The 26655-nt window shown below is 42.0% G+C and overlaps 1 protein-coding gene across 3 annotated transcripts in view; it reads left to right on the forward strand.

The window, feature by feature from the left end:
* Nucleotides 1-13186: 13186 nt before the first annotated feature.
* The window catches only part of GPR155 (G protein-coupled receptor 155), a 52530-nt gene continuing 39061 nt past the window's right edge, over nt 13187-26655 (forward strand). For 2 of the 3 annotated variants that reach the window (XM_054044112.1, XM_054044114.1), the window contains exons 1-2: nt 13187-13586; nt 24523-25034. In XM_054044112.1, coding sequence (XP_053900087.1) covers nt 24569-25034 — 466 coding nt within the window. In that variant the 5' untranslated portion in view covers nt 13187-13586; nt 24523-24568. Of the gene's footprint in view, nt 13587-15105; nt 15194-24522; nt 25035-26655 lie in introns of all 3 variants that reach the window. The other variant, XM_054044113.1, reaches the window with a different exon arrangement.

The raw sequence follows: 26655 nt of genomic DNA on the forward strand, positions 1-26655 counted from the left end.
TTTCATTCCATCATATGGTGGGGCCTCAGCTAATTCAAAATAAACATATACAATGTATAATAACTACAATGTCTATATACTGTACACTATATAAACTAATGCTACTCAAATGTACAGCTATTTCTAAATCCTAACATAAAACTGGAAGACAAAAGCTTTTTAATTTCAAATAATAAATCCCCTAGATTAAGCTCTCAAAAAGCAGTATGTTAGAACAGTGAAGTTTAGAATACTACTTGATAGAGCCACTATTTCTTTTGGCATTTTTTTACCCTGCAGTTTGACACGTTCACACAGTGTTGAGGGGCAGTCTAGGGTTTGTACTTTGACTTGTCAAACTCATTTGTTTGCTGTGATAGCTTTCCAGAAGCTGTCATCTCTGTGCCAATGTCATCTCTGTGCCATCTCTTTTTTCACAATATCTTTGCATCGCTTTTTCTGTCTCCCTCATAAACTTTTAGGCCAAATCCTGGTCCTACTGAAATCATTGGGAGTTTTGCTACTGACTTCACTGAGACCTCTCTGTGATCTTTATACATTATACTCTGCAAGGGGGGTGAATTTCACCCTGTATAACATTTTCTTTTGGTGCCTAGTGCCTTACAAGAAGAGGATGTTTCCATTTCAGTAAAGCTGTCCTTGCAGAAGCATTGCTGCTATTCTGGTTTGCAGAATTTCATAAAGATTTGTCTCTTGTCATTTGACACGGAAGGTTGAAGATTATAACTATTACATTTTTCAGCTCTTTGATACGCCAGTGCTGATGAACAGCCACCTCAAAGTACCCCCTGGCAGCCTCAGAGCAGTCCTGCACATAGCCTCTCACCTTAGTTTCGCTTCTTGGATCCCCCAAATAAACTCCACACAGAGTTTTACCAGCCCTCTTTAGGGTCTTATTTATTACCTTAAAGTTCAATAGTAACCAAAAATTCCCCTCCCCCAGTACAGTCCAAACTTCCCATGTTCAGTCAGAGACCTTCCTGCCTTAGCAGGCTTCTCTCACCCCTTCCTAGCTGGAGCAATTCCCCTGCTCTGAGTATTCCTTCAAGAAGCCTCTCTCACTTTCTGTAATCTCACTACAGGCCCTCCACCACTTCACTGGGGGCTCCTTCTGCTTTTCATAGGAAATTGCTTCATTCCTCTCAGGTGCAGCTCATTCTGCAATCAGGGTTGGCTTGGCCTCAGACTCTCCAGGGCAAACAACCCTGTTACATCCAGCAACATATGTCCATGTTTCAGATATAAAATAAGATGGAAGTCATCATAGGCTGTAAACATGGACTTCAAGCTTTTATGTGATACTGCGATGGCTCCAGATTTGATGTTCCAATCTGCCCTACAGAAAATACCAGTTTGATTCTGGTACCCAATTTAGACCCCACAATGACTAGTACTATTGTAAAATGCTAGACAAGCAGATGGGTAACTTGGTCAATGAGGACAATGTTTGACAAAGGTAAGAGAAGATAATCAAAGTAAATCTGCATCTTTATTGTGTTTGAGGTCATTAGTGTGACGCTAGGTCTTATAAACTTATGAGTTATGTTGTTCCAGTTTCTCTGTTATGTTTTGTTTTTTTCAGCTGGATAGTAAGTTTATAGTTTTATAGCTGTCTTTGCAAAACTATAGGTGATAAACTGGATGTCATATGGCGTATATTCAATAAGAGCACTGTCATCCACATAGAGAAGTTCCTATACAATATCTTCATTTACTTTTGGTAAGTGTGTTCCATTTTTACCATGTTTCCCCCCAACAATTGGTAGTGTTTTGGTGAGATGAAGAGAAATTTCAGGCAGTCTTTCAATTTGTTCATTTTAAAGCGCTTGCCAGATGTTCAATGTTTAATACAAATGCCCGGTATGACATTTCAGGTGGCATCATCAATCTATTGCTGCACAGAAGAAACCAAAGACACTTAATATCGAAACATATCCCTGCTAGATTCCGTTTGCTATTACAAAATGGATCCAAGAGAATTTTGTCTACAATTACTCCAACTTATTCTATCATGCATTTGGAGAGTGACATGCCTTAATATTTCTGGACAGGAATTTCCACAGTCAGCTTTGTAAAGTTAGCAATGGCAGCATACAGGTCCCAGTCTTGTTCACTATATTTTTCTTGTAAGCAACAAGCAGCATGATAGTAGTACTTCTTTTTGCTTTAAAGTTACAAGACCCCACTCTCTGGCAGGGCCGGCTCTACCATTTTTGCCACCCCAAGCAAAAAAAAAAAAAAAAAAGCCACCCCAAGAATGGACGGAATGCTGCCCCTTAGCATGTGCCGCCCCAGGCACGTGCTTCCTCCGCTGGTGCCTGGAACTGGCCCTGCTCTCTGCTGGCATAAACCCATTGACCTCAACAAGTTTGCACAGAACTTTGGGGTTCTGTCAATAACAAAGTAGCACTTGAGTAAGTATCTTTCTGGAGTAAGTAACTGAGAGAAAGGAGATTACATAAAAGGTGCTATTCTCTTCTTTCCATTGTGTCTACAATTGCTAACAATGGCTGCATCCATAGGTCTCTAGGTGTTCCATGTTCTAAAATAAATGAACAGCTGGCTGGAAATTACACTGCTACTATATTTGTAGTGCTCCAGGTGTATTTCATCCAGATTTGTTTGTGTGTACCATAATTCCCACTGCCTGCTCATCTCCTTCCAAAAGTAGTGATACCCCTGTCTTCCTGCAAAGGTTAATCATTGTAATACTCTACTGGGAACTTATTTTGTGATGTTCAGTGATGTTATAGGCAGGGGCAGCAGCACTGCCTATTATTAAGATTGCCTGACACTTCAGCATCAGCTGCAGGTAGCTAGGGCTAGAGGTGGCTCTAGTCACCCTAAATCCAGCTCCACTGGTGAAACCCAGATGTGCACCATGTGATGCTGTGATGGCTTCTCAAGCCTCCTCCTAGCAAGCCAATGGGCCAGAGCAGGGAGCCAAGCCTAGGCCAGCACCAAGGGACAGGAGCAGAGCCGCCACTGCCCAGGGTGAGTGCTGGATGGGCCCATACCCCAGGTCTCCCCTCTGCACCAGGCTGGGATAGATCTGGGCACAGACCCCCACAAACAATATTTTCATCCTCCACCTGAGATTAGAGATCCCTGCTTTCAGCTGCTTAGAACTTCACCAAACTTTAGCTGTTTGCCTGAAGTTTTCCATGCTGGGTGTCTGCCTCAGGCGACAATTTTATTTGTATTTTTTAAAATTTCAGCCAAAATTTTGAGCAAGTTCTGAGAATGGGGAAAATACATTGTTTTGCCCATATGAAAATGTTTTTGAAACTTTCTTTGAAAAGCTCTAGGGCCTTTGACCTCTCCAGCACAGCTCCAAACTTTTACAGGGTGCAGGTAAATATAACCCTAATGTTCTCTTATGAATGCTACGTCCTCATCACAGAATGTTTCAACACACTCCAGCTCTGAGCTACCAAGACTCAAAAGGGACTTCAAAAGGGACCAGGATTCAAAAGGGCTACCCTGTAATAGCAGCTCCAGGCTGGGGTGGGACCAGGCACTGGAACTGACAACAAAGAGCTTGTCTCTCCTTTGCTCTTGATGACACTCTCATCCCTACCCCCAGGCACAGGCAGGGTGGAGGAAGCTAGTAAGCTTCCTCCCCCTGGGCAGCAGGACTTGGGAGCAGCCACTGCTGCAGCTCACACTGCTGCGGGGGGAGGAAGCGGCCAATGGCCAAGCTCGGCGGCTGCGGCTGCCGCAGGCACCCGGGCCCGAACCCCCTGAGCCCGGGCCTGCTGTGGGGATCCAGCAGCACGCATGCTGCGCCCAGCTCCTGGCCAGTCGCGTCTGGGTTGGCTGCCTAGCTGGTGCAATCCCGCAGCGGCCCCAGAGTGGGGGCAGTAGGCCCCAGCCCCCACCCCGTCCCGCTCGGGTCCTGCAGGGGAACGAATGGGGCTGGGCTGCCGATGCCTCCGCCCTGGGGCCGCCGCGGGATAGCACCAGCTGGGCAGCCAGCCCAGACGCGACTGGCCAGGGGCTGGGCTCGGGACGTTCGGGCCCGGGCGCCAGAGCCACAGCCGCTGAGCTTGGCCATCGGCCGCTTCCTTGCCCCGCGGCAGTGGGAGCTGCAGCAGCGGCTGCTCCCGAGTCCCGCTGCCCAGAGGGAGAGAACAGTCGCCGCCTGGCCCCGCGGGCCACCCCCCTACTCTCCCTACCGCCCGACTGAGTCCTGCCTGCGCTCGGGGCCAGGCCGGACTCACACTCACCCTGGCACTGCGCTCCCCCTATGTCTTCTGGGCCTCCCTCCAGGGAGGAGGAAGGGCGAGCCTGGGGAAGAGGCGGGGATTCGGGGAGGAAGCCAATGTGGGAAGGAGTCGGAGAGGGGGGCGTGAGCACTTCCGGGCTCCGGAGTATTTGCTTGTTTGTCCTGTGTCCCGACCTAACATTGGTCGGGACAAACAAGGAAATATCAGGACAGTCCCGATAAAATCGGGACGTCTGGTCACCCTAGAGGAAGCTGTCTGATTGGGATGCAGAGGGGACAAAAGCCAGACCTGGGGTGAGGAGAGGAAAAGGAGAAGATTGGGACAAGGCTTCTGGTGAGAATGGGGTGGTAGGAGGACGCAGAGGAGTGCCTGGGAGGTGGAGTAAGAGAGGCTGACATTGGTTGGACAAGGAGACTGGGATGGGGAGTTAGGATGCAGAGCCAGGGACTAGCAGGGCAGGGAGACTCGGAGCTGTGGAGGAGACTGGAACTGGGAGCCACTGAGAGAAGTTGGGTAGGGGGATGGCTGGGAGACAGTTGGCTGTGGGAGGAATACTGAGATTAGATGAGGCACTGGGGTGAGAGGAGTAGACTGGGGCTGGCTGGGCAAAGAGACAGAGACAAAACTCTGGGGGCAGGGGAGACTGAAGTTGGGGAGGGAGGCTATGGCAGGATGAAGGTGAGAAACAGATCAGACAAGGAGCCAGAAGGGAGGAACTCCTGACTTGCAGCTGGGCAAAGAGACTGGGGACAATGATTTGGGGCAGGAGGGAGAGACTAGGAGTGGTTGTGCAAGGAGACTGGAAATGGGATGAGAAGCCTGAATAGTGGACACTGGTCTGGGTAGGCAAAGAGAAGGGGACTGAGACAAGGAGGCAGGAGGAGAGGGGGGAAAGAGCAGGATTTGGACAAGGACAGATTGGAGGAGACAGGGTAGAGGGGGTCAAGTTTGGAGTCATGGGCAGAAAAGTCTGTGACCATTACAGCACACTCCCCTCCAGAGCCTATCAGTTATTCCATTGGCTCAAGTAGCAGAGGTCTGTACAGTGGAGCTAAAGGTTTTAAATCTGCTGATAGAATTTTGAGGAGGGGAGGGGAGTTCACTTTGCTTTTTTAAAAAAAACTTAGGATATTACCCACCCATCCACACACACAAAATTGTAAGTGAAAGAACTAGGGCTGTCGATTAATCGCAGTTAACTCACGCGATTAACTCAAAAATATTAACTGTGATTAAAAACATTAATCATGATTTATCACACTGTTAAACATTAGAATACCCATTGAAATTTATTAAATATTTTGGATGTTTTTCTACATTTTCAAATATATTTATTTCTATTACAACACAGAATACAAAGTGTACAAGTGCTTACTTTATATTATTATTTTTTATTACAAATATTTGCACTGTAAAAATGATAAAAGAAATAGTATTTTTCAATTCACCTCATACAAGTACTGTAGTACAATCTCTTTATAATGAAAGTTGAATGGACAAATGTAGAATTATGTACAAAAAATAACTGCATTCAAAAATAAAACCATGTAAAACTTTAGAACCTGCAAGTCCACTCAGAGTAGTGCAATACCAATGAGCCTCTGTGTCACACAGTGACTGTAGGATTAGATAGGTAAATAAATGGGTTTTAGCAGCCAGGGGAAGGCCTTGGAAATAATGTGCTTAAAAGTTAGAAAAAAATGTAACTGAAGAGAAGTTGTAAAAATGCTGAGCTCAGAATGTGGCTGATAAGAAAAGAGGGACCTCTAATTATCACGGATGGTTCCAACTAGTTTGAACAATAAAGAAGGGTTGTGCATTTTGAGTCAGTAATAATTTTAACATACCAATGTTACCTTGAAGCTGTACCTGGTTATACACAAGTTTCAGCTGAAGGAATATTGATCAGCAGCTAGGAAGAAGTATGGTAAAGATTTAAAAAAAAAAAAAAAAAAAAAAAAAAAAAAAAAAGACTTGGAAAAAGGGAACCCAGTCAGAAATCTTATCTACTTCAGGCCTAAGAACAGAGTCTAGCCCTAAACTGCTAAATTTAGCAACTGGCAATGACATCACCTTTTTGTTAAAGGGTAGAAAAGGGTGAGCTCTTAGATGGCTCATCACTAGTACTTGGCTGACCAAATTGGAGCCAGTCAGCAAAGGTTATATAGCTGTAGTAACTGCTTATCTTTTAGGCTTTTAAACATGTTTAGAGCAATTACATAAATATTTGGATTTAATGAAGGAATTTATGGTTAAATTAGTGTCTGGCAGTAGCCTATATTAGTATCGGCAACAATTCCAGTAGTGACCTGTCCTCTTCATTATTTACCACTCACCCAATTTTTATGTCATCCAAAAACTTTTAGTGGCTTTTTTTTTTTTTTTTAATTCTTCCAGGTAATTGATGACATTGCCTAGTGTAGGCTGTGGGACCCCATTAGAAACACGCCCATTCAATGATGATTATATTTTGAGACCTATCAGTTACCCAGATTTTAAACCATTTAATGTATGCCATGTTAATTTTATATCATTCTAGTTTTTTAATCAAATTGTTGTTACCAAGTCTCATGCCTTACAGAAGTCTATTACATCAAAACACTACTAATTAAACTTGTAATCTCATCTAAAAAAAGATATTGTTAGTTTGACAGCATCTAGTTTCCATAAACTCATGCTGACTGGCATAAATTATATTACCCTCTCTTAATTCTTTATTATCAAGCCCTGTATCAGCTACTCCATTAGCTTGCCTGAGATCAATGTCTTACTGACAAACCTATAGTTCCCCAGGTCATTTAATTTACCCTTTTTAAATATTGGCACACTACCTTTCTTCTAGTCTTCTGGAACTTCCCAAGTGTTCCAAGACATATTGAAAATCAACATTAATGGTCCAACTCTTCTAAAGCTCTTGGATGAAAGGTTTCTGGACCTACTGATTTTAAACATGTTTAAGTGTTGTAGCTGTTTTTTAATATTGTCCCAATGTAGTGGACTATCACAGCATATGATATGACTACACCTATATCCCCCCCAAATACAGAACAGAAATATTTATTGAATACTTCTGCCTCTTCTGCATTATTATTGATAATTCTACCATTTTCATCCAGTAATGGACCAAAACAATTGTTAGGAATTTTTTTTTGTTCCTAATATAGTTAAAAAAAACTCTTATTGTCCTTATCTCTGTTGGCCATAGAGTTCTCCTTGCTTCCCTTATCTATCAATTTTCTACAATTCCTAGCTTCTGTTTTATATTCATTACTATCTAATTCCCTTTTCTTCAATTGTTATGTTTATTTTTTATAGGGGCATTCACTTCCCCTCTAAATCAGGTGCATTTTTAAACCAATATAGCCACATTTCTCAATTGTGGATTTTTGGGCATTTAGTAAAGTGTTCTTAAACAATTCCCAATTATTCACATTTCTCTGATTAACAATTGTTTTCACCTTTGTGAAATATGGTACTCTTAAATTTCTGTGTGTGTGTGTATATATATATATAATGTATTTTACTGGTCTGGACTTTATTCTTTCTGCACATTATAAATATGATCAAATCATGATGATGGACTTATTATTGCAAGATCACGTTCACTGAAGGTGTCTTCCACCTTCAAATTCTCAACTAGTTCCTTCCTATTTGTCAATCAAATCTAGAATAGCCTCTCCCCCTTTCTCCACCATCTCTAATAAAAAGTTGTCTGATGGGGGCTCCCCTGAGGCCTGATATAGCAAACACATGGGCTTGGGCATCCATTGATGGAGTTGTGTGCATGTGTTCGTGGGGGGAGAAACTGACAGAGAAGCAACAGAAAGCCAAGGACAGCCAGAACAAGCACTAGGAACCTGAGAAAAGCCTAGAGAGATTTTGGGCTAAATGCTAAATGGAAAAACACCTAGAACTGTGAGCAAATAAACTGTTTGCCTGCTGAGTTCAAGGAAGCAGGACTTTGTAAATAAGGAGGAATGCATCAGAGAAATAGCTGACTCCAAATCAACTTTTCCACCTAATTGAAGCAACCCACTAGACCCTGAATTTTGGCTAACAGCTCAAGTAAAAAAAGGATAACAATACTGTATTCTCTGTCCTGTAGTACTTTCTGCTTCATTATTGACATCAGTGATGCAATGGTCATCTGTACAGTATTTACAAAAACAACAAGGAGTCTGGTGGCACCTTAAAGACTAACAGATTTATTTGGGCATAAGCTTTCGTGAGTAAAAACCTCACTTCTTCGGATGCATAGAGTGAAAGTTACAGATGCAGGCATTATATACTGACACATGGAGAGCAGGGAGTTACTTCACAAGTGGAGAACCAGTGTTGACAGAACCAATTCAATCAGGGTGGATGTAGTCCACTCCCAATAATAGATGAGGAGGTGTCAATTCCAGGAGAGGAAAAGCTGCTTCTGTAGTGAGCCAGCCACTCCCAGTCCCTATTCAAGCCCAGATTAATGGTGTTGAATTTGCAAATGAATTTTAGTTCTGCTGTTTCTCTTTGAAGTCTGTTTCTGAAGTTTTTTTGTTCAATGATAGTGACTTTTAAATCTGTAATAGAATGACCAGGGAGATTGAAGTGTTCACTTACTGGCTTATGTATGTTACCATTCCTGATGTCCGATTTGTGTCCATTTATTCTTTTGCGGAGGGACTGTCCGGTTTGGCCAATGTACATGGCAGAGGGGCATTGCTGGCACATGATGGCATATATGACATTAGTGGATGTGCAGGTGAATGAGCCCCTGATGGTGTGGCTGATGTGGTTGGGTCCTGTGATGCTGTTTCCAGAGTAGATATGGGGACAGAGTAGGCAACGAGGTTTGCTACAGGGATAGGTTCCTGGGTTGATGTTTCTGTGGTGTGGTGTGTAGTTGCTGGTGAGTATTTGCTTCAGGTTGGGGGGTTGTCTGTAAGCGAGGACTGGCCTGCCTCCCAAGGTCTGTGTACAGTATTTAATTAGTATTGTAATGAGGACCAACCATGTGGTTATTTTTCTCACTGTGTATTCTATAATTAGTTGAGCGAAATATGTTAAAGGCATGCTGCCTTGTCTATATGAGGTTAACATGTGCTTAGCTAACATCTTCCAAGTCCTAGTCTAGATGAGGCCTTCCTAGGCTAGGTAGCATGGGTTTGAGTATGGTCCTTAAACAATGTTCCCACTAGTGAAGCTAACTCACCTCCCTCCCTCCTGCAATTGTTGTTGTTGTTTTTTGTTATTCCCTTCCCACTTTTTTCCATTTGTGAGCATCTCTTCTGAGTTTGTTGTTCTCTCATTAGCTTCTCCTTTTTGTCGTCCTGCCTCTCCATTTTTTTTTTATCCTCCTTCCATTTCTGTTTCTCCCCTTTTCTGTTTTGTTTTTTCTCCCCCAGGCTGGTCATGCACATAACACTAGTCTAGAAAAAGGAACAGAATGAAATTGACGTGATCTGAGGCTGTTTCACTCTGCTGCTACTGTTGGAGATGCGCTGTGTGTGGGAGCATCAATGACACAGGCCAATACAATTATCTGCTGCTGGGAACAGAGGAAAGATAGACAAGCAGTGTCCTCAAAATCAGTACTGAACCATTCACCTCGCATGGTGCAACAGAGCACTACGTTGCTGATGGTGCTGTTTTGAGACAACTTGTACTTAATGGAAGATTTCACAGCACTTTACACATGACTAAGGCTCCTAACACTGTTGTCCTGTCCACTGGTATTTATGTTCTACCTAAATTCCCCTATAGTTTCAAATTGAGAAATTACTTTTCTCTTTCTGTTGTGTGGTGTTACTGACCCACACAATATCGACCATGTTTCATCCTAGAAGTGGTGCATTTGTCACTATACCATTTAGTCTGTAAAGGGTTTTCAGTCCAGTCAGGAAGAAAGGTGTTTTATAAGTGCAAATTATTATTTCTTGTATGTCCTTATTGTTTATTTTTCTGTAGTTGATATTCAAAGGGTATCAATCATAAAATACTTGTTTTCATAACAGTCTGTATTCTAAGTAGAAATTTGATTTTTCCTGTTTCATTTATTCTTTTCTCCTCTCTTGATTATCTTTTTTTTTCTTTTCTTTCAGTGGTGCTTAAGACTGGCACATCCCAGATGAATTGTGTTCAACCTTTTTACCAACTTGTGATCTCTTAATGAACTTTAAAATATGAAAGTTGAAGTTATATTATTATCAATGTTTTCTCTTACCTCCATTCCTCCCTTAATGGTGTTCCCCACAGTACCTCAAAAACAGAAGTGTAAGACTCAGGATAGGAGCACTTTCCTGGATTTAGGGATGTGCATCTGACTACCATGCTCAAGAAGGAACAGCCCCACCACTATGACAATCCCTTACGGTAGCTACTAGTGAGGTGGGAAAGATTACACAGTGCTGCTTTAAAGTCTTTTGCAATATCTTTTCCAAACATTTTTGTTCCTTCATTGCCCCCTTCGGTTTTGGTTAAGGGCTTTTATATCTTTTTTTACATAAACCTTTTCATTATCCTTGCCCTAAGTATTCTGTTCATGTTATTTCTCCCCTCCCCTGCTTCTTAAAATATAACATCCTATTTGTTCCCTTCAACTTCCCAAATGGATTTGATAGATACAGGGGTATAAGAGCCAAGACTAACCCATCTGGGGGAAGAGAATGTTTGACAAAAAATAAAGTTTCTTTTTAAGTTGTCTGTCATGTGTCCTTCCTTTTTCTTCTGCAATTGTTGGTTCTCTCTCTCTCTCTTTTTTTTTTTTTTTTTTTTTCCTCTCTGGTTTAGCTACATGTCAGAAGCTTGTATTAAGTCTTTTTCTTGTGTGTGTGAGATTCTTGTTTATTTAGTTTAAGTCTCCAGGTTTGGTTTGGTTTTTTAATTGACTCCCTGACGAAACTATGAAAACTCCCCTGCCTGTAAGTTCCACTGTCCTAGTTAGGAGGGCTATTGGCACAGATATGTGTGTCTCAAGTGTTCAGAACACAGAAAACAAGCTGTTTTGGGCTTTGAGCTTTTGGAGGTCCTATATACAGAGATTGAAAGAGAAGGTATACAAAGAAGGCATTTTAAAGTTATTGTCCCCCTTCAGACAGATGGCAGTGAGATCAGAGCAGAAACAACACATGACTTAGTTCCTTCCTGCTCACCCACCAGCAAGACGTGTGGAAAATGGGTAAGTCCTAACCTGATTTCTCCTTCCTCCAATAGTGGGTTAAGAAGAGGCAACTTAAAGTCTAATTCTCCTTTCCAGCAGCAAGAGAATCATGACTATTAATTCTAAATACCCAACTTACGTTATCATGTAGGGCAGGAGTCGGCAACCCTTCAGAAGTGGTGTGCCAAGTCTTCATTTATTCACTCTAATTTTAAGGTTTCGCGTGCCAGTAATACATTTGAACATTTTTAGAAGGTCCCTTTCTATAAGTCTATAATATATAACTAAACTATTGTTGTATGTGAAGTAAATAAGTTTTTTAAAATGTTTAAGAAGCTTCATTTAAAATTAAATTAAAATGCAGAGCCCCCCAGACCAGTGGCCAAGACCTGGGCAGTGTGAGTGCCACTGAAAATCAACTAGCGTGCCGCCTTTAGCACACGTGCCATTGGTTGCCTACCCCTGATGTAGGGCATAATTAATTATAAGGCCAGCCCTTGCAGGTTATATATTAACAAAGTTTGGAAACTTAGACTCTAGCTAAATTGCTAGAACATTCATAGGATGTGCTAAACAAGTTACAACAAATATAGAAAACTATCTCCTCCTGACTGATCTCTCTTAGCTCTATGATAATTGGCTCTTTCTGTTATTGTGGAAGTGCCTGCCCTGCGTAGGGTGCAGCCAGGTGCTTAATTTCTAGTTTTAGTTCTAGTTTACTTAGAAAAGAAACAAAGTAGCAAAATCACTTTAAAAGCTTCCACCTCTATGCCCTGCTGTTAGTGTTTGAAGATTCAGAGGTGGGGCTCCTAGCATCTAAATTTTATGTGTGCACTGGCCCTATCCATGGCTGTATATAAACAGATTCTATAGGCATATAGCCCCTGGAGCTTTTGTCCCAAGGATCTGGGGGCTTATAGAGCCAAAACTTTGTGGGCCTGAGATCTGGTTCACGATGTGAACCGTGTCACCTGCTCATGCAGAACTGTGACAATATTAAGGGAATGATACAGCAAGTTTCTCACTCCCTACTCCTTCAGGCTCCCAAGATTCCAAATGCTGTTGAGAACTAACACCCAAAGATGGAGTCTCTCTCAGCCTTGGGAGAATAGGGGGGCAGAATCTACAACCCCATTTCTCCTCCCAAGGTGTGAGGCTGTGAGCAGCTCTGTTCCTACTAACAATGAAAAGCGACTCTGGCTCATTTTGGGGAGGTCATCGTTCTGCTCTGTGAGGTCACAGGGAATGAGGGGGGGGGGAAGGCTGAGGGCAGGACCTTTAACCACCTTTCCCCTTCCTAGAGATAGGATTTTGGAAGGGGTGGGTCTGTCATCACCTGTCAGGGACAAGACTTGGGATCAGATCTATAGTTCCCATTCTCCCCGTGTAAGGAAATGCAGGGATAAGGTCAGGCCTCCCTTTCCCTCCCCAAGAGAAGTTGGGGTGCATGATAAACCTATAACCCCCCCGATTGAGGAAACTTGGGGACACATCCATAGCCCTCCATTAGTAAGGATAGGAGGGGACAGCTCTGCAGCCCCTTCATAAGGAGAGAGGGGGATAAGTCTGTAACCCCTCCCTCCAGCAGGCATACTGGGGAGATAGACCCACACCCCCATGGAACTGGGGGGGGGGGTGAGTCTGTGACACACACCCCCATCTGAGAGAGGAGCTGGAGGCAGCTCTGTGCCCCCCGCTAAGGAGCTGTGCTCTCCACCCCTATGAGCCGCTCCCTCAGAAAGAGAGGGCGGGGTCCAGCGGCTGCATCCAGCTTGGGGCTTGGGTCCCGTGGGCACTAGCCCACCGAGCGCCGCCATCTTGAAGGCCGGCTCCCTCCACGCTCCCGGCTCAGCAGCGGTGCGGACGGGCGGCGATGCGCGCCCTGCTCCCCCTCCCGCGGCTGGGGCGAGCGCCTGGCTGCACCCTACGCAGGGCGGGCACTTAGACTCGGGCGCCTCCTCTGTGAGGCCGGGCCTGGCGCGCGTGGGAGCTGCCGAGGGACCCGGGGCGGCAGCGCTGCGCCTCGCCTCGCCTCGCGCTCCATGGGGCTGAGCTGGAGACCGGCCCCAGCCTGCGGCGGCCAAGTCCTGCACTAGGCAGAGGCAGCGAAGGGCACCTCGGAGAGCAGAGAAGGCCCGGGGGAGCGGCCGGTAGCCGGGCACTGAGGGGGCCCCAGCACCGGCATGTGACCGTCGCGGGGAGATCTCCTGAATTCAGTATGTAATTGGGGCGGTGAGGCGTGTGCCGGGGGGATGTCAGCCGGTCCCTGCGCCGGGGTGGTGTGCCTTACGTAAGGCTGCGCTGGACGCGGTGTGGGTGTTTCGTCTGTCATCGCTGGTTTACAGCGGGATCTTCTGGGCAGATGCCCGGGCTGTCTCCTCAGAGGCGCTCCGCCTGCCCACGGGAAGGAGAATTGGTGGTTATTTTTAGCTGCCTAACTTCTGCAACACCTAACAATTGTGGCTGCAGTAAGCGCTTTGCAGCTGTGTGTGTGTGTGAAAGAGAGGGAGATTATACAACACATCCTATTTACTGGTAAACATAATCTCCTTCCAAAACTAGTGTTGGTTACAGTGTTTTCAGTAAAAAGAACAGGAGTACTTGTGGCACCTTAGAGACTAACAAATTTATTAGAGCATAAGCTTTCGTGGACTACAGCCCACTTCTTCGGATGCATACCAGTGTTTTCAGTGTGTTTCTAAACACCTCTGGTACAGTTTGCTACTGGCTGATTGGCCGAATCGGTGTTTCATCGGTCTTAGCATTGACTTGTTTATTTTTTTGCATTAATTATTTTCACACATGTCAAACTAGACAAAGTGAAGTATCTGCTGTGTATATCTGTTATAATATATTAAAGTAGTTTTAGTTTAAACACACCACCAAACTAAACAATTAGGAAATCCATCTAGCCTTCCTTTTCCTTTTCATCTTCCAGCTTTTTCCTCAAGTCTTCTGTTGTCATGCAACACAGTGCAATTAGTTTTGTACTTCTCAGATACAGACATTTCCCAATCATGAATGTGGTTACTCAAACACAGAAGGAGCATAGTAGGCACTCAGAGAAAATAAATATGAAGTACTAATAATAAGGCTTTGCTTTTCACTGTATGTTTAAAAGAATTTAATAAAAGTGAGTGATCATGTCTCAGCTGATTTTACAAATGGGAAAAGTGAGGCACTGAAGGTTTTTTTGTTTTGTTTTAAAGGGATGCTGAATCTAAAAATCACACTTCTATGCATAAAATGTTTCACTGATTGTTGTAGCATCAAAGATCACATCTACAAATAAAACATAAAATTACTATAACTAAAAGAGAGTAGGGGAAATATTTTTCTTTTCTTGTTTACTTTGTGCAATTGACTTCTGCATATTGTTAGGGCTTTTCTACACACAGAATTTACACCCATTTAACTTACTTAGTTGGAAGCCACACCTTTTAGTTCTATCAGTGCTATTTTGTATGTAGACCTGGGCCTTCATTTCATTGCTTCTTTTGTGTAGTCAGTTTTCTTAGTTGTTGTTTCTGTGGAATCTAGGCACTTTCACACAGCAACAGTATGGGGAAAAAATTAAAAATAGGAAATATTTTAAAACCCTAACAATGAGGGGGACAAAGAAGAAGGTTTGGTACCTGAAACTACTTTTGGAATTGACTAGATTTCAGACTAATGGTGTCCCTTTTCAGTGATTTGCCCAAGGTTACACTATTGCTCTTCATTTATTCTCCCCAGGCTAGAAGACAGAATGGCAATTTACAGGAGTGGGATCTGTACCAATCATTTCTCACCACTGCAGTATCTTTTAATTTAAAGCACTAAGGTGATGCAATTAACTTCCTCTTTTTGGTGATTTTATTACTCTAGCCAATTTTAAAAGTGGACGAACCCATTCAGTATGTTCTTCCTCTAATGTGAGCACCTGAGATGCAGAACGCTTTCATGGTAGATCTTGCCCCTTCTTTCAAAGTTTCCATTTAAAGGAGTTTGTCCAACAGAACTAAAATGTGGTCATCCCCATCAGGACATCATTATATTGCATCATGTTGTAAATGAGGTGATCTGCTTTGTGAGAGTGATCTCAGGATCCATTAACAATTTACAGAATCTCTGCAACAAAATCAGCATGTTTCTGGTAGAGAGTCCCTCTGAGAATTTTGGGGAGGGTCAGTAAGAAGAATTTTTGGGCATTTCTATTTAAAAGTGGAGGGAAGAGTGAAGGGGATCTTCATGCACAAGAGGTGGAACCCAGCTGCTTGTGTTAGGGTTTAGGCATAGTTACCAGTATTTAGAAGAGTGTTCAAGAAACAGTACTGTGATCAAAGGATCTGGGAGTTGCTCTGACTCCTAGCAACTGGAGAGTTTGGTTTGTGTTTTGGTAAGTTTTAGTGCTTTACAAATATTTATCAATATACCCATCCGGTAGCTAAGTAAGTATTATTGTCTCAGTTTTACAGATAGGATACTAAGTTAGTGTTAGAGCTGGGGTTATAGAATGCAATAGGTCCTTATACTCTGCTGCTTTTTAGTCCACTTCTAGACCAGACTTCCTCTTGTTGTTGAGCAATCCCTCTTTGTGACCAGTGGCTACAATGCAGCTGTCCTTAGCACAAATGGCAGCCTAGGCAGCACTGTCTCAGAGTCGTGAATTAGTCAGCAGTCCCCCCAAAATAGATGCATCTGTGACTAACTTCTCCCTCACCCTTCTCTGGAATAAGGGAAAATAGTGAGAGGCCAGGTCTACACTACAAACTTCAGATGGTGTAGCTATGCCAGTTGGGCTTGATTTGTGACTTACAGCTGTGCTAGGACAAGCTCAAAGGGTAGCTGCACTTATACTGGTAAAACTGCTTTTGCACAGATAGTTTATTTCATTTGAGTGGGTATAGTGGGGAGGGAGGTGCTAGACTAAGCTACATGAGCAAAACCACAGTTTTGCTGGTATAAGCTGGGTCCATGGTAGGAGTGCTTTTCCAGCACAGTACTCCCTTGTTGCTATATAGCTATACCAGCAAGTCTTTACAAGTGTAGACCTGGCCTCAGTTCCTGATCTGTAAAATGGAGATAATAGTATTTCCCTACCTCACAAGGGTGTTGTGAGGATAAATATATTCAAGATTGTGAGGCGGTCAGATCTGTGTCACTAGAAGGCCATATAATATTAGGTCAGGTCTACACTAGAAAAGGTTTGCTGGTATAAGTATACCGGCACCCCTCTACCTCCATCCCCCACCCCAGCTGTAGACACAGCTTATACTGGCGACAGTATAGTTTATACCAATTCCCTGAGCAAAATAAGCTACACCAGCGAGAGCACATTTATGCTGGTATAACTACATCTACATTAGGGTTTTGTTGGCGTAGAAGTATTTGGGGGGGGGGGTGAGGGGAAATCATACCCCTAAACTATTACTTTACCGTTGAAAGCTTTCTAGTGTAGATGCGGTCTTATATAGGAGGGCACGGGACACAGGGTGCTGCTGTGGATCAGAGCAAAGCCTTTGGGTGAAGGAGCCAGACACTGAGGTTATTGCTAGGAAGGCCCCAGAGTAGGCCAGGAAGCAGGCTAAGTTTTGAGTGCTGCTGAGAGCCTGGCCTCTATAACTCTGCCTCATGTTCATTTAGGGGCTACTACCTGCAGAGGCCAAAATATTCACCTTTCTCAGGTGTGGTTATGCAATTGTATCCTGCTTGGGGCTGTTTGAGTGCAGAGGGAAGGGCTGAGAGTTTATCATTGCGCTGATTCTATGCTGCAGTTTAAACTGTGCAAAAGGGACCTAAAAAACTAGCTTGGAAAAGTGCTCTCCACTAATAAATTAGTGGGAAATAGTCAAATAGAAATGTTCATTGGAAGGGAAAACCTGGGAAGCAGCAATGCTGAAGGAGCCTTAGGGGTGAGAATGAGCAGTAAATTAGACCTGAGTTTGCAGTGTGATATGGCAGTGAAAAAGCCAATGTAACTGTGGGCTGCAAGTAGCTGTGCTATGGATCAGGGAGATAATAATTTCTGTGTGGGTCTGGTGCAACCATACCTGAGATATTGTGTTCAGTTCTGGGTGCCTTATCATCAGAACGATACTGGAAGCTTTGAGTGAGCAAGAAAAATTAACCTGTGGGCTGGAAGAAAGTTTAAGAGCTAAATGTGTATGGCTGAGCTAAACATCAGTTAAACTGAGGAGGAGACATATCCTCCATCCAAATACTTGAAAGGTGAATACACCAGGGAGAAAGAGGAATTCAGAAAGTTAGTACATGGAAGCCTGTGTCAGTCTCTTGGTGTGGTCTTTTAAGGGGCCCCAGTTTCTCCTGGTTGATTCTCCTTAGCTTGTCTTCAATCAGATGAGTTCCTGGACCTTCACCTCTAATTAAGGCTATCAGTCCTTCAGTTTGAGGGCTTACAGTCTGCTTCACTCTCTTGATTACTTTCCTGAAAGCAGCCTGGTGTCTGCCCTTTGCTGTCCCATACCTTTTTGCCTCCTCTTCCATCTGTCTACGCTACTCTCAGGCCTTGTTTCCTCTATTAGTTGCAGCTGTGGGCATCTGTCTTCATGATTGGCAGCTCTGGCAGCTGTGTGGGAGTGTGATCAAGATGAAAAGGTTCTTCTCCCCCCTCTGTCTGTGCTCAATATGGGGTTTGTAGACCCCATTACAAGGGCATAACTTGGCGTAATGGGGTGAAATTTAGTTAGATCATCTGGAAAAACTAACTGATAGTGAAGTGTGTTGCATTCTCTCAAGAGAAGTGCTGAATTCATGTTGCTTGGGAGATTTACAGAGTAGAGTGGACACAACATTGGAAAATGTACTGTATGGGATAAGGATGGACTGGTTGCCTTAAAAATAGGCCATTTTCATCCCAGTTGATCAAGTGTGGTAAATGTACACAATGCTGCAAGGTGGGTAAGGATGTCAAATATTGAGTCTGTGTCCCAAAGAACTTGCATTCTAAATGCATGTACAATATAAAATATAACAACTGTGGGCAGGGAAGAAGCTCACTCTAAGAACACTAGTATACATTGGTACTCTGGATTAATGTGTAATGTTTCCCTAACCCAATTGAATTATAAAATTTTCTTTAAAAATCAGCTTATTAAATGATCAAAACAAAGCTTTGAAGTTTTTAATGTGCCATTAAGAACATAAGAATGACCATACTGGGTCAGACCAAAGGTCCATCAAGCCCAGTATCCTGTCCTCTGTCAGTGGCCAATGGCAGGTGCCCCAAAGGGAATGAACAGACAGGTTATCATCAAGTGATCCATGCCCTGTCACCCAATCCCAGCTTCTGGCAAACAGAGGCTAGGGACACCATTCCTGGCTAATAGACATTTATGAACCTATCTTCCATGAATCTGTCTAGCTCCCTTTTGAACCCTGTTATAGTATTGGCCTTCACAGCACCCTCTGGCAAGGAGTTCGAGGTTGACAGTGTGTTGCGTGAAAAAATACTGTCTTGTGTTTATTTTAAACCTGTTAATTTCATTTGGTGGCCCCTTTTTCTTGTATTATGAGAAGGAGTAAATAACAATTCCTTATTTACTTTCTCTATACCACTCATGATTTTATAGACCGCTATCATATCCCCCCTTAGTCGCCTCTTTTCCAAGCTGAAAAGTCCCAGTCTCATTAATTTCTCCTCATATGGAAGCAGTTCTATACCCCTAATGATTTTTGTTGCCTTTTTCGGAACCTTTTCCAATTCCAATATATCTTTTTTGAGATGGGGCAACCACGTCTGCACTCAGTATTCAAGGTGTGGGTATACCATGGATTTATATATATGATATTTTCTGTCTTATTATATATCCCCTTCTTGATGATTCCCAACATTCTGTTCGCTTTTTTGACTGCCGCTGCACATTGAGTGGATGATTTCAGAGAACTAATACACAATGACTCCAAGATCTCTTTCTTGAGTGGTAACAGCTAATTTAGACCCCATCATTGTATATGTATAGTTAGGATTATGTTTTCCAATGTGCATTACTTTGCGTTTATCAACATTAAATTTCATCTGCCATTTTGTTGCCCAATCACCCAGTTTTGTGAGATCCTTTTGTAGCTCTTCACAGTCTGCCTGGGGCTTAACTATCTTGAGTAGTTTTGTATCATCTGCAAATTTTGCCACCTCACCCCTTTTCCAGATCGTTTATGAATATGTTAAATAGGACTGGTCCCAGTACAGATTCCTGGGGGACACCACTATTTACCTCTCTCCATTCTGAAAACTGACCATTTATTCCTACTCTTTGTTTCCTATCTTTTAACCAGTTACCAATCCATGAGTGAACCTTCCCTCTTATCCCATGACTTCTTATTTTGCTTAAGAGCCGTTGGTGAGGGACCTTGTCAAAGGCTTTCTGAAAATCTAAATACACTATATCCACTAGATCTCCTTTGTCTGTATGCTTGTTGACCCCCTCAAAGAATTCTAGTAGATTGGTGAGGTATGATTTCCCTTTACAAAAAACATTTTGACTATTTCCAACAAATTATGTTCATCTATGTGCTTGACAATTTTGACTTTTATGATAGTTTCAACCAATTTGCCCGGTACTGAAGTGAGGCTTACTGGCCTGTAGTTGCCAGGGTCACCTCTGGAGCGCTTTTTAAAAATTGGTGTCACATTAGCTATCCTCTAGTCATTTGGTACAGAAGCTGATTTAAATGATAGGTTACAGATGACAGTTAGTAGTCCTGCAATTTCACATTTGAGTTCCTTCAGAACTCTTGGGTGAATAACCATCAGGTCCTGGAGCCTTATTACTGTTTAGTTTATCAGTAATAAGGCTCCAGGTGTTCCAAAACCTCCTGTAAGGACACCTCAATTTGGGACAGTTCCTCAGATCTGTCACCCAAAAAGAATGGCTCAGGTTTGGGAATCTCCCTCACATCCTCAACAGTGAAGACCGATGCAAAGAATTTATTTAGTTTCTCTGCAATGGCCTTATTGTCTTTGAGTGCTCCTTTAGCATTTTGATAGTCCAGTGGCCCCACTGGTTGTTTATCAGGCTTTCTGCTTCTGATGTATTTAAAGTTTTTTTGCTATTACTTTTGGAGTCTTTGGCTAACTGTCCTTCAAATTATTTTTTGGTCTTTCTAATTATATTTTTACACTTAATTTGCCAGAGTTTATGCTTAGGATGCCTTTTTGTTTCTCACTGCTTCTTTTACTTTGTTGTTTAACCACGGTGGCTCTTTTGGTTCTCTTACTATGTGTTTTAAATTGGGGTATACATTTAAGTTGAGCCTCTATTATGGTGTCTTTAAAAAGAAGTTGGAGAAGAGTTCCTACCACTGTTGATACTAGTGCATATGTCACACTTGCCACAAAGTAATTAAGGCGTGAAGCTTGTCATTATAACCAGGGGAGAAACAAACTGTTAACTGTGTTTTTTGTTTTAAAAAGTATGTAACAAATTCGTGACTTTCTGTTGGCAGTGCTTCCATAGCAACTGAAGAAATTAGAAAGGTTGTGTCCATCCCAGTCTGAAATGGGGCACAGGAAAAAAAGCAGAATCTCTTGTTTACATTAGCATTTTTCTTAAATTCTCCAACTCTTAATCCAGCATCAGTGCAGCATCACCACTGCTTGTAACGGGGAATGCTAGTGTAGACCAGCAATTGGTATCTTTACCACTGTGTTGTCTATCTAAGGTAAAGAATGCCTGTGTTGTGTCAATTCTAATGCTTCTGCTGTGGTTCTTCTGGGGGAGGGTGGGAGAATATTACCCTCTTTTACCCGTGCCCTTAGACAAAATTCAGAGTCCTACGGGTGATTTCAGTTGGAAGGAGAAATTGATGATGGAGCCAGGCATGTCTTTTATGCAAACCTTTTTACTTCTCAAGAATGTACAAAGTCCTGTTTCTTTGAACACAGGAGGAATCAAACAACAAGAGAGAGTTTCTTTGCTCGTAGTTCCAAGCCCCTTTCGATCACCACTCAGCACAAAATGTTCCCTCTCTAGTTTTTTTTTTCTCCCCAGGGCCATGGTCCCAGGGTTTGCTCAGGCTATGTTGGCTACTTTGGTCTCTGCTCTGGTGCTTCCCTTCTGTCTGTCTCTTACACACAGCTACCCTGCCCCAGTTCCTGGCTAGCCTCTGTGATTATTACTCTTCAGGGAAACCCCTTGGCCAGTGTGGCCCAGGCTTACCATGCTGGTCTATCCCTTGAGTGGTGGTTTCCATTGTTTATTAGTACTAAACAAAGTTCCCTTTTTGTAATGGTTCCTTCTTAGGTACTTAACAGATCTGTGATCCCTGCAGCCACCATCACCTCTCAGCATAAAAATAACTCTTTGTCTTGAGTTCTTAACCAGGTGAATGATGCAGAAAGTCTGGTTGGTTAGAAAGGATAATTGGCTTAGAATGGTGATCTGATCCTTTGTTTGTTTGTTTTTTTGGTGCGGTAGCAGTGGACATGATTTCTTCTGTGGCCACTGGAATTTATTCTTGATTAGAATAGGAATTCTCCTCTATTGTAGCATCTTATTGAGTATCATTAGGCAGTGGTGGTGAAATACAGAAAGCTTTCTTTCTGTATTTTTAAATTAGCAAGTTGGTAAGATGCCCCGTCCACTCCAAAATGTCCCAGAGGTCAGGCAGAGAATAGAGCCAGTGGGAAAAGGGAGGAAGCTACTTCCTTATTTTCTAGTCTGCTTGGTGCTACTGTTAAATTTTAATACCATAAATGTACGAGAGAAAGCAGCTCACTCCAAAATATGTGTTAATATATTAAACTGAACTGTGCTTTCCCTGCTCTTGGACAGGAGGCCCAGCACTCGATAGAAATTAAAAGCCACAGACAATTTTTTTAAGATTGTAGAAAACATTTTAACTATCTGAATAACTGAAAGAATATTTTCCCTCTTTTACATTCAGAACTTGCATTCTTCTTATCAAATGATATCATTTGTTCTTTCAAATGAACAGAACATCAAGGTGTGTGATGGGTATATACACCCACATGTTTTTCTGGTCATGTAGTCAGCAATCAGATGGTTCACAGAGGGGGCATTTGACATCTCATGAAAGAAGCACAGCAACTTAAAAATCACAATTTTGTCTGAAAATATTACTACCCACCATTCAGAAGCAACGGTGTAACCAAATAAGATTAGACTGAATCAGATTGTTCACTCTGCATTTGACAGCACTCTGTGTTGAGTCAGTTAAACTGTTTCCTCAGCAGAGTCAGTCATTTGCCCATTTGGATTGGCGTCTTATACAGCATCATCAGAGATGGGTGGAGGAGAATCTTTTATATAAATATGGTTGTATAACAATAAAAATTGACCGAGGAACTTGGGAGCAGGTGTGGAATCTGAAACTGCTTGTAACTCCTCATTCGAAATAGTTTAGATTTCAGATTTGACAGGAGGATATCATGTCTGGGGAAAGCTCAGTTTTTTTTTTAAGCAGACTCCCTCCCCCATCTACATTACAACTTCATTGTCAGTCTTTCTCTGTTCGTTGCTGGAGGCATTGGAGCCCTGACATCCCCTGTTCAATGCCCAGACCAGGCTACTAACAAGACACAGTCCTCCAGAGGCCTAGAATGGCTAGGAGAAGACTTTGACCAATCAGGAGCCAGCAGGCCAGTTAAAAAGACTTGCCCCTTTTTTCTCAGGGCAGCATTTCTGGATGAGACTGGGACAGACAAGGGGCTCTGCTAGCCCAGAACCTCAGGGTCTTGCTTTCAAGCATTGCAACTAAGTGCTTGTCTTTGAGGTTCATTTATTTAAAGATGCCGACAGCCAGATTCTGAGTTTATTTTTATTTAACTGTTTAGATACTGAAGTCAAGCTTATGGCACAGACTACCCTCCTGCAAGCAGGCAGCCAAAACTTGTGGACTAAGCCAGGGGGCACATGCAGTACCACACTTGGCCCCAAACTGGGTTGCTACTGAACAGTCCCACCTGTGACAGACCCAAATACGGCACCTTTCTCCCCTAGCCTCATTACAAGTTGTATCATATATAAGACCTAATTGAGTGGATTGTAACAGTGAGCTTCTTTTTACTCTATAGCTTCTAATGGTGTTGTAACAGCCTCTCCTGTCTTGATTAGAGTTTTAGTATATATCAGAGGTAGGCAACCTATAGCACACGTGCCAAAGGCGGCATGTGAGCTGATTTTCAGTGGTTCCAGTGCCTCCAGCAACGAACAGAGAGTTCATTTAATTTTAAATGAAGCTTCTTAAACATTTTAAAAACCTTATTTACTTTACATACAACAATAGTTTAGTTATATATTATAGACTTATAGAAAGAGACCTTCTAAAAACATTAAAATGTATTACTGGCACGCGAAACCTTAAATTAGAGTGAATAAATGAAGACTCGGCACACCACTTCTGAAAGGTTGCCGACCCCTGGCATATATGGAACTTCCATCTTTCTGGCCCTGCTCACATTCACTTTTCATGATGTTAGGAAACAGTTTCTTAAAGAAAGCTCTTAAATATCATTTCAGCTAAAATGGTGCTGCCAGTTGGTGTACATGGAACATAATTTATTTAAAAGTTTGTTTTAAAAAAATGTTGTGTACGCTGGCTGATATGGCCATGTTAGGTGAAACTAGTTTTCAGACCTGGCCCAACAAGACAAATGCCTTAGCTTTACTTTGTGATAGTTTAGTGATTTATTTTTCTTTAAACCAAAAGAGCTGAAAGTGCCTTTATTTATTTTAAATAAATTTTAGATTCCACAGACTACAGCAGAAAATCCTCAAGTCACATCCCTTTCCATGCCAACAGATTTTCATTGTTTCAGCTCATGAGTTACATTTAGCTTTAATGTTTCACTTGACATATATACGAGAATTAAAGTTGAAACCGAAGTGGATTTTAATATTTGTACTAATTGTACAGCTGTGCTATTGGTGAGTTGTGTGTACTTGCCACTACCAGCAGAAGAGAGAAATAGCTAAGGAGGGAAGAATGTATTTGGGATCCACCCACATGATTTTACAGTTTTCTATTTTATCAGTTTTGTTTCTCTCTCTCTCAGTAGCTGCCATTATCTGGCAGGGTGACAGATAGAAGTACTTGTGGGAGGGATTTGGAAAAGCATTTTAAAATAATCAGTGAGACACACGCCCACTCAGAAGTTGAATAACACTGTTCCGTTCTCTTTTATTTTTACAGATCAGAACATCGCATACTCCATATTTAAAACGAGCAGTGAGAGAAGATGGATACTTTCTCAGACTTTACCACAAAGAACCTCTCCTCTTCAGCCAATATGTCGCATTCCCTGCCCAGCCATTTGGACTACCAATTCAATGTTACCAGCCGTTCTCCTTCCATGTCAATAAGCAGGCTTTTCCCAGCCCTGCTACAATGCTTTGGCATCATCCTATGTGGATATATAGCCGGAAGAGCCAACATCATCACATCAAGTCAGGCCAAAGGACTGGGAAATTTTGTCTCCTGTTTTGCACTTCCAGCTTTACTATTCAAAAACATGGTGGTACTTAATTTTTCCAATGTGAACTGGTCCTTCCTTTGCAGCATCCTGGTTGCCAAAGCTTCTGTATTTTTCTTAGTCTGTATTTTAACATTATTGGTAGCCAGTCCTGAAAGTCGATTTAGCAAAGCAGGACTGTTCCCTATTTTTGCTACACAAAGCAATGACTTTGCACTGGGATATCCTATAGGTAAGAAACTACTTATGCTTTCTTGTTTTTGTTAACTTCTGTGTTAAACATTATTTTTCCTTGTCCTAGGCATTTACTATATGCTGTGATTATACAGTCTTGTGCTTCTAAATTAGAGCTGTTTTACATTCTGCTGAACTGAAATCTTAGGTTGTATAAAACAGTTGTCAACGAACAAACATACGTTTACTTGTACAGACATTCTTACGACTTCGGATGTGTTGACTGGATGGCTCTGGGAATCAGGGTGGATTTGATTTAAATCAAAGTGATTTAAATCAAATTGATTTAGATCACTAGTCAGGAAGACTCGATTTAATCATGGATTTCTACATAATGCATTCTTGTTGGTTGTTATAACCTTAATACATATTCTTCACAACTCAGAGATAGATGTAGGTTTCATTTTTAGAAGGTACACACTGTACATTTTTAAAGTGATTTATTTTGAAAACTTTTCAGATTAGTTTTACAGTTATATCAGAAAATGAATGATTGCTTGGTTATTTCATTTACCAAAGGTAATTGAATCAGATATTTATGAAGTCATTGAGAGGTGAACTATCTCCAGTTCAACAGGTTAATCATTAATATTGGGAGGATTTCTTGCCATGCTGTGTTCGAAGGAGAACATCACCAGACAGGCATTTAAATTGTTTTATTTAACTAAAACATCAACATTATGTATTCTGGATTTTTTTTTTCAACAGCAAGCATATGATATTTTAACAAAACAAGCATATGGATTTTTGAATTTAGTTAAACATTCAAGTTTTTTAAAATCAGGTTTGTTTTTGTTTGTTTTTCACTAAAATAGTTAAATGAAATATTTTTTATAAAAAAACAAAAATTAAATCGGCTATGTCAGCCAGGTCAACATGAGAAACTTAGAATATTGGCTTCTGCAGCTAACTCAGTCGTCTTCACCTTCATTTTCCTGTTTGTTCATAATCTGGAAAAGAAAAACAAGCTTTCCTGCTTTTTCAGGTCCCAAACAATTTCTTAATTTGGAATGAATTAGTCCAAAGGAAGAAACTATTCTTTCTACACCAGCAGAAGAAGCTACTGCTGTTAAAAGTGAGATTATCACTTCAACAGTCTCTGAATCCAAGTACTTAAGTGACTTCCACCAGTTCACTGGTGTGACTTTCTTTAAAACATTATCAGCAAACATATATTTCTTGACTGATTCACCCTTAACTCTGAAGTTTATTATAGTTGGCATTATGGAGGGATGATTGCTGGATGTCCATGTCCTAGCCAGCGCCTCCTCTTCAGCAGTTAAGGTTTGACCCTGGTACATGAGTATTGAGAATATTTGCAAGAAAATGAGCTGGAGATGATGCTTGTCCCATTTGTTTTTTTTAATGCTTGTAATTTAACTCAGTCATTGCATGTTTCTCTTTTTAAGATCTCACTCAGTTCCTTCTGGATTTCAACAGTATCCGCAATAAAACAGCTATTTTCCTGCTACAAGCCTGCTTCAAGGCTACAGAAATAGGTTTCAGGGTACTCAGCATGTGTTCAACATTTCTCTTAAGCCCAATGTTGAGAACTTTGGCTGTGACAGTGCCATCTATTTTTTCATGATTTTGTTCACAAACTGTCATCAGATTGGGCC

This window comes from Malaclemys terrapin, chromosome 11 (genome assembly GCF_027887155.1).
Source record: "Malaclemys terrapin pileata isolate rMalTer1 chromosome 11, rMalTer1.hap1, whole genome shotgun sequence".
NCBI classification, from domain to species: domain Eukaryota; kingdom Metazoa; phylum Chordata; order Testudines; family Emydidae; genus Malaclemys; species Malaclemys terrapin.